The following is a 16515-nucleotide window of genomic DNA, read 5'->3' as shown; positions in this document are numbered from 1 at the left end:
GGAAATTCCATGGACAGAGGAGCCTGGCGGTCTACAGTCCAGGGAGTCACAGAAGAGTTGGACACGACTGAGTGACTCAATCACCAACAGTAGTTGGTTTACAGCGTGGTGTTCGTTTCAGTAACAAACAACATTTTTCATCCCCGTGGATGCCTGTGGAAGATCGTTATCTCAGTGGCACAGATGAGGAAACAGAGGCTTAGGTAGTTTGAGACTCATGTTTATTTTTAAATTGATGTTAATGTTAATAACCACAAGTGGGAGTCGGTGCTGTTTGTGGTGACAGTGGAAAAAAGCCAGGGGGTTGGGGGAGAGACTCAAATGTCAGTTGTTAGAATTTAGCTTCAAGCATCAAGGCCAGTTTTGAGCCGTGACATCCTGGTGCCCATGCTTGGGGGTGACAGTCCTGAGGACTGCATGCCGTGTAGAAACATTTATGGGTGACTGACTGCCAAAAAATAAAGGAGAAAAGGGTTATGATGAAAAACAATCCTTATGGTCACTTGAAGCATTTCTGTCTTGTGTGAGCTCTTAAAGAAAGAAAGTTCTATTTTCTTCAAAACAACAAAGCCTTTTCAAGAATGAAAAAATGAAACTGAGCAACCGAAAATGCATATTCAACCAAGCAGTTGCACCAGTAAGAGGCTGGGGCATATCTTGGATGACTGCAATTATTTGCAATCCTGTCTGTCTCCAGTCATACTTGGAAGTATGATTGCGGTAGAACTAAAGGAGTTTCTTAGGCCTTGGTGCTGAATAAAGGAGCAAGTGTGAAGGGCATGCAATATCCTGTTTGCTCAATCCTGCGTATAAAATATCCATCACATTCAACAGTACTCAGCTTTTCATTTCTGACCCAAAAATTACCTTTTCCAAGTGAGTTTGTATAAAAACCTGGGCTTCACTGGTGGCTCAGATGGTAAAGAATCCACCTGTAATACAGGAGACCTAGGTTCGATCCCTGGGTCGGGAAGATCCCCTGGAGAAGGGTATGGCTACTCACTCTAGTATTCTTGCCTGGAGAATTCCATGGACAGAGGAGCCTGGCGGGCTAAGGTCCATGAGGTCACAAAGAGTCAGACATGACCAAGTAACTTTCACTTTGTATAAACCTATCGCCTTGTACATGTATATTATCAGTGGAGTTTGTCAATTGTTATTTCTTTTACTGCTTTTCTCCTTTTAAAAATATTTAAAAGATCATTCTCTAATTTGTAGGGTAAACCAGATTTCACAGTAGCAGTAAGAATTGTAATGATGGGCTGCCAAACACTATGTTTCAAGCTGTGATGCCTGCCTTTTTTGGAGATTATGGAGAAGCACATTGCTTCCAGGATAAAAGGAAGAAAGAATGCATATGAGCCCACGTTTACTTTCTTTCTGTTGTGTTTATTTATTTGTTTTCTTAAGTGTAGGAGTGTGGCCTCTGGAAGGCATGAAAGTGAAAGTCACTCAGTCGTGTCTGACTCTGTGCGATCCCATGGACTATACAGTCCTTGGAATTCTCCAGACCAGAATACTGGAGTGGGTAGCCTTTTAGCCTTTCCCTTCTCCAGGGAATCTTCCCAACCCAGGGATCAAACCCAGGTATCCTGCATTGAAGGCGGATTCTTTACCAGCTGAGCCACAGGGGACGTCCAAGGATACTAGAGTGGGTAGTCTATCCCTTCTCCAGTGGATCTTCCCAACCCAGGAATCGATTTCCTGCCTTGCAGGCAGACTGTTTGCCAACTGAGCTATCAGGGAAGACATGGAAGCTAATTCAGAGCAGCCTCTCTGAGTCAAGCACTCTATTGTGTGTGATTCTTGATACAGAAAGACCAAACCTGGCCCTTGAGAAGCTCACAGTTGAAGAGGGCAATCAGAAACACATAACATTCCTCTGTTCTTGGAATTCACTAGGCAAGAATCCTGGAGTGGGTAGCCATTTCCTTCTCCAGGGGATCTGCCCGACCTAGGGATCGAACCGGGTCTCCTACATTGCAGGCAGATTCTTTACTGTCTGAGCCACCAGCGTAGCCCATGTGATTTAATAGGCTCTATTAAATGCAATAGTGAGGGTTTGCAAAGCATTTCCTGGGAGCGTAGGGAGAGGATACCTACCACTTCTGCCTGGGATGTCAGAGAAGTGACCCCAAAGTTAAGCAACAGGAGACAGGGAGGCACGTTCCATAAAGTATTGGGAAACTCACATACACCATCTCTGCGAATAAATTCTATACCTTCCAACTGATTTTCAAGGCACCATAGGTTAATAATAACTAGATAGACCCAAAAGGCCAAAATTCTATTTCTGACATGAACTTAACACTGGTAATTTTTGTTTGTTTTAATGAAGAGGAAGCATGTATCTTTGGAAATTGTTTTTTAAAACTCACATAGTATAATGTATATATCAGTAGAATTGTTAAAGACAAAGAAAGTAGACCTTGTACATTTAAAAAAAAAATTAGGGGACTTCCCTGCTGGCCCAGTGGTTAAGACTCTGAGCTCCCAATGCAGGGGGCCCAGGTTCGATCCCTGGTCAGGGAACTAGATCCCACATGCTGCAACTAAGACCTGGTGCAGCCAAACAAATGAATAAATAAATAAATAAATAAGATAAAAAAAAAAAAAAAAAAAAAATTAGGATGAATCCTTTCAAGTAAGACTGGAATAAAAATGGAATGGGACCAATTAGAGAAAAATAGAAGCACTTAAGAAGAAACTTAATTGTTGCTGAAAGAATTAGAATCTGATCGCATGGAAAGATTTTAATTAAACTCCAGAGTAAAATAACACATTGACCTTTCTCCTAGGAAAGTATGATGTCTCTTAGAATTTATCAGCTATTCCTTGGTCTACAAATTAGTGGTGATTGTATGTTATTTTTCTCATTTTGATTAATCCATGTTACTGATGGTAGGACTATTTGTGCAGCAATAACTGCTGAGACAACTATTCAGTTCAGCCGCTCAATCGTGTCCAACTCTTTGCGACCCCATGGACTGCAGCACGCCAGGCCTCCCTGTCCATCACCAACTCCCGGAGTTTACTCAAACTCATGTCCATCGAGTGGATGATGCCATCCAACCATCTCATCCTCTGTCATCCCCTTCTCCTCCCACCTTCAATCTTTCCCAACATCAGAGTCTTTTCAAATGAGTCAGTTCTTCGCATCAGCTGGCCACAGTATTGGAGTTTCAGCTTCAGCATCAGTCCTTCCAATGAACACCCAGGGCTGACCTCCTTTAGGATGGACTGGTTGGATCTCCTTGCAGTCCAAGGGACTCTCAAGAGTCTTCTCCAACACCAGAGTTCAGAAGCATCAATTCTTCAGCACTCAGCTTTCTTTATGGTCCAACTCTCGCATCCATTTCCAGTAGTCATGTATGGATGTGAGAGTTGGATATGAGACAACCATTAAGACTGTACAAATAGAAATATAGTCGCAAGTGCCCCTGTATATTTGGGTGGGAAAATAGGAAGGACCTAAGTTAAATCTGACAGATCCAGAATCAACTCTCTGGGCTTCTCTGATGGCTCAGGGGTTAAGAATCCACCTGCCAATGCAAGGGACACGGATTTGACCCCTGATCCCTGAAGATCCCACATGCCTCAGAGCAGCTAAGCCCGAGGGCCACAGATAAAGAGCCTGTGCTCTCGAGCTCAGGAGTCACAACTGCTGCTGGAGCCCACACGCCCAAAAGCTTGGACTTGACCCCAAGAGAAGCCGCCGCCATAAGAAGCCTGCACACTGCACCTCGAGAGGAGTTCCTGCTCTCTGCAGCCAGAGAAACGCCTGAGCAGCAACAAAGACCAACCATGGCCAACGGTTTTTAAAAACCAACTCTCCTTCCATAACAGAAGGCGCTGTTTTAAAAGGAATTGTTAACAAGGACAGCCACCATCATATGTGTCAAATGCGAAATGCTCTTATAGAAATGAAGAGTGGCCAGTTGAATAAGGAATTACCTGGGAAGAGGGAGGTGGAGAATTGTTTGAAAGGAAAATTGCAAAAAAAGAAAAAAAAATGACTCACAGTGCTTTCATATCAGGGCATGAATTTGTGGACCCTCTGACCCCAAAGCATTTAGAAAAAGCAATATTTTGGACAAATCTGAACATTTCTTTTTTTTTTTCTTTCATTTTTGCCCCCTACAGCCTCGTCATGTATTCAACATGCTAAAGAAGTATGTCCGTGCCGAACAGAAGGACAGACAGCACACCCTAAAGCATTTTGAACACGTTCGCATGGTGGATCCAAAGAAAGCTGCTCAGATCCGATCCCAGGTGAGCACAGAGTGTGGTAGTCACGCCACTTGGACAATTCAGTGTCCTGTCTCTTTGAATTGAATCTTTAGGTATTCCCAGAGTAGCTGTGGGCGTTGGACCTCTATGGCAAGAGTCCTTTAATACCTGGGAAATGCTAATGGCTTGTCCTAGGGCAGCATATGATTTGGCACTTTCTGAGTTACAAAAATAACAAAGACTATAAAAATCTTGAGTGTCTACTGCTACTTATTCTTAAGGAACCGTTTCAAACTCTGATATCTAAAACAACAAAAACATAAGTTGCATAAACCAAAACCACTCAAATATGGTCCAGATAATTAGAGAAGACAGTCCCAAGCTCCATTTCAATAATGGAGCTTGGAAATAATGTGAGACTAAATGTAGCTTGTAGTGATATGTTTCATACTCTGCCATTTGCAAAACTTGACAACTGGAATCTACCTGCGGAAATCTAAATTTTTAAATTTCCTTAAACAGAAGAGTTTTTCAAGTATCTATCATGAAATATCCTTGTGATCCCATCTGTTGGAAAATTTGAAAGACATATATTTAGGATATCAGAGGTTATTTAGGAATCTCAATATTAGGAATCATGGTTGGGCAGAAATGGTCTTTTCAATTGGCTTTATATGTTATGGTTATGAACATTTAATATAACAGGAAGTTTAAAGCAACTCAAAAGACGGAGAACTAAAGAGAACAAGAAAAGTAAAGGTGCCCTTTCAAGTTCAAAGTTCCAGCAGCATTTTGTCAGTTTTATTTGGGAAGTTTGTATCTGTCTGTGGTGCTTGGTAAGGAAAATAACTGTTCCTTACTCCAGAGATGGTTTACCTGGCACTGTTTACCTGCTTTGCTACAGGTTATGACACACCTCCGAGTAATCTATGAACGCATGAACCAGTCTCTGTCCCTGCTCTACAACGTTCCTGCCGTGGCCGAGGAAATTCAGGATGAAGTTGGTGAGTGAGCTGTTCTTTTGATGCTGCACATATAAACACATTTTCCTCATGCAGGAGAAAATCAAGGAACTGAGTTAGTCTGCCTCAGAAATCACCAGTGTTTTAACAGGTGGAAGGAAAAAGAGCAGATTCCCTTTGACGATGAAACCCTTGGGGAATATAAATAGCTCTCATTTCAGCAATTGCATCAGATCTTAACTTCATGCTTACAAAAGTGGGGGAAGTGTAACTTGCCTTTTGGTCTCTATGTGTGATAATGAGCCACTTGTTACTGGATTGTACTTGTCAACAGTTGTCTAATTTAGTCAGTTTTGTAAGTATCACCTTATATTGCTTTGGTACTTTACAGTTTAATAGGAACAACCCTTTCTTCATCTCTTAATTCTTTATTATCACACTTTTGGAGTGGCATGATAGACCTGTTTTCAGATGAAGGGACTCAAATCTACAGTTTTAGGAACTTGCCTATGCCACGTATACTCTAGGGAACCTGGAAAAAACATAAAACTGTGACTTTTGAATTTGAGATGATTGTTGTATTCAGTAATGCATCTTTCTTTGTTGCCTGCCCCACCCCCCTCCCCCCACATAGTCAGAAGTGTTCTCTGAATCAGATTGTTGTTTAAACTTAATCAGCTGTGTGCCCACTATTTATCATTAAACTTTTATTTAAATAATCACACACTCATAAAAAGTTAGAAAAGTAATACAGAGGAGTCGAGGGTCAACTTCCTCATAGTAGCATCTTACATAATGCCATACATTTGCAAAACCAGGAAACTGATCTTGTGTGCCCACTATCTCCTATGACCCTAATGATATCTTTAATAGTTTATATGAGTAAGTTTTCCCTTTTCTATTTTCCTTGGAAAGGGAGTAATATATCACATAATGTAATTCTCCACAAACCCCCAAAATGCCTGTATTTAACTTGATCTCACAGAAGTACTTAGATGCAGCTGCCCCAGTGTGTGTTTCAGCATAAAACAGATGTGTAAATCTGGGTGCCTTGGTGCATGAACTGTTTGTAAATAAGCAATATGTGTGTGGTGTATCTCTCTTCGTAATGAGTCCTGCCTTTTGTTAATTGGGTTGGAAATAGATGCTTAATTAGGTTTGAAATTGATGCAGGTTATCTGAAATCGGGCCACCCAGGATATGCTGTAGATGGTGTGCAGGTTACAGGAATTCCTGTTTTGAAGTGCCCAAAACACAACTCAATTTTTCCATCTCACGCCAGTGCTATTCTACTCTTCTTTTTTTCTAACTTGGCAGTGCCTTGAAAGTGTAGTTTGTGTTACGATCAGGTATTTGGCCCTTAATCAAGTGGTAATGGTCTGTTCAGTGTTGTATGTTAATGTACAGAATCGTTTCTTTAAGAACTGATTATCCTTGTTAGATATACTTCTAAGGAAGCGTTAAAATACTGTTTATTAAATAACTATAAGAAAGTCCTCTAGTAAGTTGTAGAAGGGACAAAATCAAAGAAATCATCACATTCTTAATGAACCGAAGCACCCCACCCATCTTCTAGGTGAACGTATTTTTGCTTTCTAGCCGTCTTAACAAGCTTGTTTTCATAAGTGACTTAGAGCTGTGGCCAGTAATATGACTATGGAATAATAAGCCATTGCACAGAACCAGAATATTTCACTCTCACCCAGTAATTGGTTGACTCTCTAATTAAATTATCAGATGTTTTTATTGAGCAAACTCCTGAAAGCAGTGACCACTAATGAGACACAGTTCCCCAGAACAGATGGCAATTCAGCTGTCTTGAGTGTTGCAAAATGCCCAAGAATCAGGCCACACACTAAACTTCACATTTCAGTGACAGGGAGAATATTCAGAGTTAGAATCAAGGAATTATTTTTCCTTAAAACTAAAAAAAGCAATTAAGTTGGATTAAGAGCATATCATTTTAAAAATAGTTATGCTAAGTGAAAGAAGCTAGTCACAAATGATCATATATTATATAATTCCATTTATATAAAATGTACAGAATTGGCAAGTTAATAGACACAAATCATATTGGTGTCTGGCAAGGGCTTGGAAGGTGGGGTAATGGGAGTACAGTTAATGAATATACTGTTGTTCAGTCGCTAAGTCGTGTCCAACTCTATTTGACCCTATGAACTGCAGCACGCCAAGCTTCCCTATACTTCACTATCTCCCTGAGTTTGCTCAAACTCACGTCCATCAAGTCGGTGATGCCATTCAACCGTCTCATCCTCTGTCGTCCCCTTCTCCTCCCGTCCTCAGCCTTTCCCAGCATCAGGTTCTTCTCCAATGAGTTAGCTCGTCACATCAGGTGGCCACAGTATTGGAGCTTTGGCTTCACCTTCAGTCCTTCCAATGAATATTCAGGGTTGATTTCCTTAGGATTGACTGGTTTGATCTCCTTGCAGTCCAAGGGACTCCCAAGAGTCAGAAAATGAAATTTTTCTTAAAATTAGACAGTAATAATGGCTGCACAACTCTGTGAATACACTAATACCCATAAATGTTATACATTTAAAACAGTAAAATTTTTGGTATGTGAATTATATCTCAAGCTGTTACTTAATAAAAAATAAAGTCACCCCTTAACTTAGCACAAAAAAAGTTTTGTCATTCTAAGTACACTGAACACCGAATCCTAAAAGATAATCATTTTCAAAATTTTTCTTGCCTCTATTTTTAAATGGCTTGCATTAATGAACTCCATTAAATAGGTCTGTGTACCATTTGAGGTTCTAGTACCAAAGCCAAAAAAGAGTGTTCCCTGGGGAGAATGACTTTTCTGGGTTGAGCTGAGGTGTCTCATAGAAGCATTCTTCATTTGAAGGAACATTTTGAAATAGCTTCCTTCTAAAGTAGGTGTATGGATAAAACAGGGCCTCCCAGGTGGCACAGGGGTAAAAAAACCCCCTGCCAGTGCAGGAGACACGGATTCAATCCCTGGGTCAGGAAGATCCCCTGAAGGACGAAATGGCAACCCACTCCAGTATTCTTGCCTGGGAAATTCCATGGACAGAGGACCGTGGCGGGCTACCGTCCGTGGGTTCACAGAGAGGCAAACTTAGTGACTCAACAGCCACAACAAATGGATGAAAAAAGATGGGCCATGGGTGCTAATTGTTTAGGCTGAGTGGGAGTTCTTTGTAGTAGTCTCTTTAGTTTTGTATATGCTTGAAAGTTTCCATAATGGAAGGTGTTGATTTGTCACTTACTTTCTAGATAGGATCTTCACAGATTTCTTCCAGTTTATATCTCGTACATTTAATTGTTTCTGCTTAAAAGCTTCGTCGTTTAGTCTGATGGACATGCATCTGCGTTTTCTCTATAATCAAATTTTAGATTTGGAGTCAGTTCAGTGTAAATAAGGATACTAAAATTCAAAGCCATTGGTTGAAGGAGAAGATCCAAAAGAACCTACAAATGGATGCTTTTTATGTTAAAGTTTGTGCTTATAAAGGCAGGCAGTTAGGATATGTTTAATACCGTAAAACATCTGGAGAGAAATACAGTAGTTTTGTGGGTTAATAGTTGCTCTGGAAATGAAGGGTTTTCAACAGCCCTGAGATACTGCCAGTATCTTTAGTGACATAGGTTTACCTGCTCTGGGTAATTTATGCTCCCATGAGGGTAGAATTCTCTAGCACGGATGAAATTGAGGAAGAAGCTAGCCAGCCCAGAGAGAAAAGGGCAAAAGTGAGAACTGGCATCAAATTTGTGGCATCAAAAAGTCTGTAAAGTGAGACTGGCTAGAGCCTAGAATCCACCATGCCAGCGAGTTCCAGCTCTGCTCATCTTCAGCCACTGCGCTTTCCTGAGAACCGCATTTGTTCATGCTACTCGGCTGTTAACTCCTGTAAATCCTATATTCATAAGCCTAACAACAGCCTGTCTGCTGAGTCCCAGTGACACATTCCAGACTCAATACAGGCAGACCTCGTTTTATTGTGCTTCGCAGATACTGCATTCTTTACAGTGTGAAGGTTTGTGGCAACCTTGTCTCAAGTGAATCTATCAACACAATTTTCCAACTTGCATTTTCTCACTCCCTGTCTCTGTGTCACATTTTGGTCATTATTGTGATATTTCAACCTTTCTCATTATTATTATATTTGTGATGGTGATCTATGATGTTGATCTTTGATGTTGTTCAGTCGCTAGGTCATGTCCGACTCTTTGCAATCCTGTGGACTGTAGGCAGCCAGAATCCTCTGTCCATGGCATTCTCCAAGGCAAGAATACTGGAGTGAGCTGCCATTTCCTCCTCCAGGGGATCTTCCTGACCCAGGGATCAAATCCATGTCTCCCACAATGGCAGGCAGATTCATTACCACTTGGAGTTTACTCAGAACATGTCCGTTGAGTCAGTGATGCCATCCAACCATCTCATCCTCTGCCACCCTCTCCTCCTTCTGCCTTCAATCTTTCCCAGCATCACAGTTTTTTCCAGTGAGTCAGCTCTTTGCATCAAGTGGCCAAAGTATTGGAGTTTCATTTTCAGCATCAGTGCCTCCAATGAATATTTAGGGTTGATTTCCTTTATGAAATCATATTTCAGATGTTGTTATTATATCTATGCCTATATTTCACCCATTTCTCAAACTCCAAACTATGTGTTTGAAGGAATCATTCGGTCCCTCTTGAAATTCACTCATTTTACGATCTCAGTTGTGGGTTCTCAACCATATCCATGGTGCGTTCCTTTCCTCCACCCATGATTGCTCATCAATCTGAAGTGTCCTCTGTACTCTACCTCCTATATTCATGAGGACTCCCTTCTCTGTAAACCCACGTTGTTAGCTCAGATCCTCATCCTCTCGCATGAGTTTCACTGGACTCTCAACGGGTCATCCTGCCTCTTGTCTTACCATGGCTCCCTCCTACCCAGACTCTTCGTCTTCAGAACTGAGTTCCTGCTAAAATGAAAAGACAGCCTGCGCATGGTTCTTCCTTGCTTGAAAAGTGGCATCCTTCAGTGCTCAGCTGAAATGTCCACACTCCCATAAACCCTTGACTGATTCGCATAGGAAGCCAGGTGGAAGAGCTGGTGTTTGAGTGACAGGTGTATAGCAAACTGCTGACTATGTCTTACGGATGATGTTGCCGGCCCGAGTTCTTTATGAAAGTTCACCCTTGCTGAGGTTCAGGGTCATCACATGTAGATGTGGCAGGTGGTTTAGGGATAGAGTGTGAATGACCTTCATTCATTGGTATTCCACTAATGGAGTCAAGCCCTCCAGCATTTTGCTATGTCAGATGGTAAAGATGCAGGAGACTCAGGGTCCCTCCCTGAGTCAGGAAGATCCCCTGAAGGAGGAGGGAATGGCAACCCACTCCAATGTTCTTGCCTGGAGAACTCCATGGACAGTCCCCGAGGTCACGTGACTAGCACTTTCACTTTCCACATGAAGTGGGGCTTTCTTGCAATTCACATGGAAGTACCTTATGTGCCAGGGACGGCGCTAGTGAATTCAGTGTCTGCACCCCCAACTTACAATTGAAGAAACTGAACCTTAAGAGGGAGGTCACGAACTTGCCCTTAACCGATGGTTAAAGTGAGGAAAGTGGCGTTGGAGCCAAGGTCTGCATGAGTCTGAGATTTATTCTGTCTCTGCTACCCTCTTTTCTACCCTCAATTCAGTAGAATTCTCTTCTAGATCCTCTGTCTCTTCTAGAATTCTCTTCTAGATCCTCAGTCTCTCTTCTAGAATTCTCTTCTAGATCCTCAGTCTCTCTTCTAGAATTCTCTTCTAGATCCTCAGTGTCTCTTCTAGAATTCTCTTCTAGATCCTCAATGTCTAGAGCACCAGGTATCCACCTCGAGTCCCACATTCTGTTTTGTGTTTAATTGTTTGTGGACATGTTCACCATCCCCCTCGTCCTGTGAGCTCTTTCTGGACACATCTCGGGCATGTTCGTATCCTTGGGATCCAGCAGAGGACCTGGTACCTGTGGGTGTCTGTCTTCATAGCTTGTGCGTGCATGCCCCGTCTCAGTCATGTCCAGCCCTTTGTGAACCCATGGAATGTAGCCCAAAAGGCTCCTCTGCCCATGGGATTTTCCCAGCAAGAGTACTGCAGTGGGTAGCCATTTCCTCCTCCAGGAGATCTCCCCAACCCAGAGATCAAACCTGCATCACCTGTGCCTCCTGCATTGCCGGCAGATTCTTCACTGCTGAGCCCATACGGAGAAGCCCGTAGCTTAGGCTGAAGCAAATCCCCAGGCTACAAGGCAGATGCTCCTTAACTTACGTGGGTCATGGGTCAGGTGGCCTCCTCTGTAACCCTGAAGACCCACCCTGAACTCCTTCCTTAGCACCTAGCATGCTAGTTTTGCATAAAACAGACCTCTTTGCTCAGTCACAGCATTCTCTAAAGCTGCTCAAGCCAGCAAAGTGGGTGCAGTTGGCACAGCTATCAAAATAAAGAGTCAAGCAGAGTTCTCAGCACTGTAATGAATAACATTTTACAGTATTATCCTCTGTCATTTCCATGACCTTCTGCTATTTGGTTTTCTGCCCAATTCATATATTTTGACACGTGATCTATTAAATATGTTGTCTGGTTTGACTGTCCCATCAACCAGGGTCTGAATCTGTTTATTTGCTTTGCTCCACCAATAAGAATGAATTATCAGAACTACTCTATTATTAGTCATATAAAAGCTTACCATTTATTACCTTATAATAATTTTTCAGTTCAGTTTGAGTTATTATTATGTTCAAGTTCCAAGCCATGTCATTTATTATTTAATGTTTTCCTTTTTAAAAGTAAGATATTTGCATAGAAGTTATGAATTTTTCTGTAAAGAAAGGCTTAAGGTATTGTTTGTAGAGGAGGGGAAAACCCTATTCATTTAAAATAACTGTTTAGGACTCTATTTTTTTAATTCAGCAAATGATAGAATCATTAATGTAAGGAAAATATGCCTCTTTACAGTGTCCATATTTTAATCATCTTTCAACTCCTCACAAAGGCAGAATTCCTTCATCTCTACTATGGTTCAGCTCAGCTGTTACTTTGTCGATTTGCTGTGTCCGAATGATTGGATTTTTCTACCCTTGGTAATCTTCCTTGAATCTATGCTAAAAAGAATTCTATTCTTCTGTTAGCACTGAGGTTACTTATCAAAGTGCTTCATTTTGTAGCTTCCTCAAGGCTAAAATCATTGCAGCTCCCAAGAGATGGGTGCTTCACAAAACGTTGGAATGACCAATTTATGAGGAAGTCAGGAAGAGGGAAGGTGAAAGGAAGGCCCAATTGTTTTATATCCTGTTTTTTTTTTTTCTTTTAGCATTCAAAATTAGGAAAAGCATGAATTGTTATAAAGCAGATGTTGGAAGTTCCATCTCTGACTGAACAAATTCATGGTGAATGGGGTAGGATTGAACTATGTGAAAGGAAATCAAGAAACTCAGTTAATGAAGGAATGCTTATAATTTTTTATTAAAATTTGACTGTGGCCCTTTGATAAACTCTTCAGCTCTTTGGGGAAAATACAGCATGTTTATTTCAAGGACAGTGTCTCCATTTTCTGTTCCTAATAAACCTATTGATTTGGGAATTTAATGAATCCAAAGTAAGCGAGGTTTAAATTAGAATATTTATAGCACTTGCCAGACCAACAAAAAGGAATGTCCATTACTGCTGAGAATTTTAAGTATTCTTGTATATAATTGTTAGTCAAGGAAGGCCATCAGGGAGAAAAAAATCATAAAAGTAAATAAAATTAACAAAGGCAGACATGACTAAGCGACTGAACAACAAAAAATAAAGTGAAACAACTAGTAACTCACTCTGCTCTTGTTCTTTGTTTTTCATAAGAAATGACTTTCATGTATATGTAGACTTTTTTTAGAGATGATTTAACTATTTGAATATTCTGTTGTTGCTGTTGTTCAGTCGCTAAGTTGTATCCAACTCTTCACAACCCCATGGGCTGTAGCAGGCCAGGCTCCTCTGTCTTCCACTGTCTCCCGAGTTTGCTCAAACTCATGTCCATTGAGTCAGTGATGCTACCTAACCATCTCATCCTCTGCCGCCCCCTTCTCCTTTTGCCTTCAATCTTTCCCAGCATCAGGGTCTTTTCCGGCGAGTTGGCTCTTTGCATCAGGTGGCCAAAGTATTGGATATAAGGACATTTATTTGTCTCATAAATTGCCAAAGACATGCTCTTCCCTTAGTTTTACAGTAGTCTCAGAGCTCCTTATTCGTATTTTCTCCAGTATTACTACCTGAATTACAGTTTTGACTGGTGTTTATTTGCCTACCTGTAACTGTGTATGCCTCCTCATAGCAAAACAGTTACCCTTCCAAAACAGAACCACTCATTTTATGAGAAAATGAAAATATGTTGTCAAGTGACCTACATAGAAGCATATTAATCTTCAAGATGAGAACGTGTACTGTGACGGTAGCTCCCCAGTTTTCTGGTGCTTGGACTCCCATATTGAAACGTCTCTAAACAGCAAAATATAGACGTGTCCATGCCATGGGTTCCTGCCTCAGATCCAGCCGATTTGAAAGCTGTCTTAGGAGGTTACAGCCCGTAAGCATTTAACTCACTCATAGTGGCTAGTTTGGCACGTTGTAGACATTTAGCTCTCTATATCTTTTTTGAATATGATATGTAAGCTGTCTTTTTCTTAGCAGTTTAATTATTGAATCTATAAATACAGTGTGTGTGTAAATTGACATGTATAGCTTGACATATGTAAATTATTGACATGGAAATTATTCAGGGAAACAGCATCAGTTTCCCTGGGTAATTTTTATAATATTCCCTCCTGACAAATATATTCTTTTGTGTATTTCTGATCCATAATTTTAAAAGAAAACTCAATCCTCTAGCATTATTTTTTTTTAAATACACTTTCTAGGAAGAATGAATGTCAAAAAGTTTAATTTAAAACAAATATAATGTCTCCCATCTGGCAGAGAGATTACAGACATTAATATGTATAATTTAGTGTGATATACTGATCTTGTTTCTTACAATCTAAGTGAACCCTAGCAGTCATTAGATGACTTATATATAAAATACATTGTTTATTTTATGCCATTGAAGTGGTTCTCTGGATTATGTTTTCAGTCTAAATAACTAAGTGGTGTCTATTAAAATCTTTTGCTTTATTAATTGGGCTTTTTGCCTTTTTTTATTGAATTGTAGAAGTTCTTTATTCTGGAGACTAACCTCTCATTAAATATATAATTTGAAACTATTTTCTCCCATTTTGTAGGTTTTTTTCACTCTTTTGGTATTCTTTGAACACACAAAATTATAAAACTTTGATGAAGTCCAGTTTATCAATTTCTTGTTTCTGTTGCTTATACTTTAGTATTATAGCTAAGAACCATTGTCCAATCCAAGGTCAAATATATATCTATGTTTCTTTCCAAGAGTTTTACAGTTTAACTCTTATAGTTAGATCTTTGATTCATTTTGAGTTCATTTTTATATGTGGTATGAGGTAAGGATCAAACCTTATTCTTTGACATATGGATATCCAGTGTCCCAACACCATTTGTTGAAAAAACTGTTCTTTCTGTTTTAAATGGTCTTGGAAGTCTTGTCAAAAATCAGCTGACCAGAAATGTATGAGTTTATTTCTTGACTCTCAGTTCTGTTCCTTTGCTCTATATGTGCATTCTTATTATTGTTATAATAGTGGGCATTTGTCATGGACCACACTATTTTGATTACTGTCGCTCTGTAATAAGTTTTGAAGTCATGCGCTGTGGGTCATCCTTTATTCTTTTTCAAGATTGCTTTGACTGTTTGGGGTCCCTTTGCTTTTCCATATGAATTTCAGAGTCTTTTCTCCTTATTTCTACAAAAAAAAAAATAGTCAAAATTTTAATAGGTATCACCTTGAATCTGTAGGTCAATTCAGGGAGTGTTCTTATTATAAATGTTTTTCTTTGCTTTTTTTCCACTGGAGCAGAGTTGTATTACAATGTTATATTAGTTTCAGGTGTTTAGCAGCATGATTCAGTTATACATATATTCATTCTTTTTCAGATTCTCAATGTTCTGTAATAACCTACATGAGTAAAGAATCTAATTTTTTAAAATTTCCTTCTATTTTTAAGGCCCTATTGTAATTTTTTAAATGAAGTTTTAAAACACTGTCACTACTTAAAGAGATATCCATCATGAGATGATTCCTCTGTGTTGCCATGCAGGAGGGTTAAGCTTTAGAAGCAGCAGGAAAATTGATTTAGCACACTGATACCCTTTATTCCAAACCTTCCTGAGATGCAAGGGAATTTCTACGTGAGCTTTTCCTTAAATCATGATGACTGTGACACACGGACACATTGGTGTGTTTTGTCTGTTTTCATGCCCTTCTCTGGGGTGTGTGTGTGTGTGAGTGAGTGTGTGTGTGTGTGTGTGTGTGTGTGTGTGTGTGTGTGTGTGTGTGCACGCGCACACATGTGCCTCAACCATGTGGATGAAACCTGAGGCATTGCCTCCCACCCCGAGCTCTGCGGCTGTCTCTGATGATCCAGGTGCAATTCCAGGGTTTTTCCTGAACTCATCAGCTCTTATGCATGGCCCTGTAATTTGAATCAAAATTCAAGAAGAATTCCTAACTAAATGATTGGGAGGTGAAGTCAGACCACAGTGGATGCTCCTAGACAGTTTCTGGCAGGAAACCCCGCAGCAGATGTGTCTGATTTTTTTTTTAGGGGGGTAGATTCTGGGGAACAACCAGTGATGTTACACTGGGGAGCAAGGGCTGGCTATCTTGTGTTTCACAACCAGCTGCCTTCAAGGTTCATATTTTGAAAGAGAAGAAAAGTGGTGGTGATATTTGCCGCCGTGAATATAGAGATGCATTCAAATTGAGATTAATTTTGAAATCTATTTCCACAAAGTCTAACTGGAAAAAAGATGAATGTGTTTACATGTGAGAAAGAGTTTGGAAGGAATGTTAATTTGTCTCTTGCTCATAACTCAAAAACAAAGTTTGCAATGCACTCCCTAAGTAATAAGCTCCATTGCTGTGCTGTGCTCAGTCATGTTGGACTCTTGGAAAATCCCAGGCAAGAATACTGGGGTGGGTTGCCATTTCCTCCTCCAAGGGATCTTCGTGACCCAAGGACAGAACCCGGGTCTCCTTTGTCTTCTGCATTGCAAGCAGATTCTTTCACCACTGAGCCACCAGGGAAGCCCGAGCTCTGTTGCTCATTGTTAATTATTCTCCTGCCATCTATGTTATGGCCTGCTTTAGAAAGTCGGTAATAAACAGTAAAGTATAATGTCTCATCAAAAGCAGGAG

General features: G+C 40.4%; 1 protein-coding gene across 6 annotated transcripts in view; it reads left to right on the top strand.

The window, feature by feature from the left end:
• Positions 1–16515, top strand: part of APP (amyloid beta precursor protein) — a 285965-nt gene that overhangs the window by 217007 nt on the left and 52443 nt on the right. For all 6 annotated transcript variants that reach the window (XM_065913687.1, XM_065913685.1, XM_065913682.1 and 3 more), the window contains 2 exons: positions 4144–4272; positions 5135–5234. In XM_065913687.1, the coding sequence (XP_065769759.1) occupies positions 4144–4272; positions 5135–5234 (229 nt within the window). The remainder of the gene's footprint in view (positions 1–4143; positions 4273–5134; positions 5235–16515) is intronic.

This window comes from Muntiacus reevesi, chromosome 21 (genome assembly GCF_963930625.1).
Source record: "Muntiacus reevesi chromosome 21, mMunRee1.1, whole genome shotgun sequence".
NCBI lineage: Eukaryota > Metazoa > Chordata > Mammalia > Artiodactyla > Cervidae > Muntiacus > Muntiacus reevesi.
This window is presented reverse-complemented; position numbering and strand designations above follow the sequence as displayed.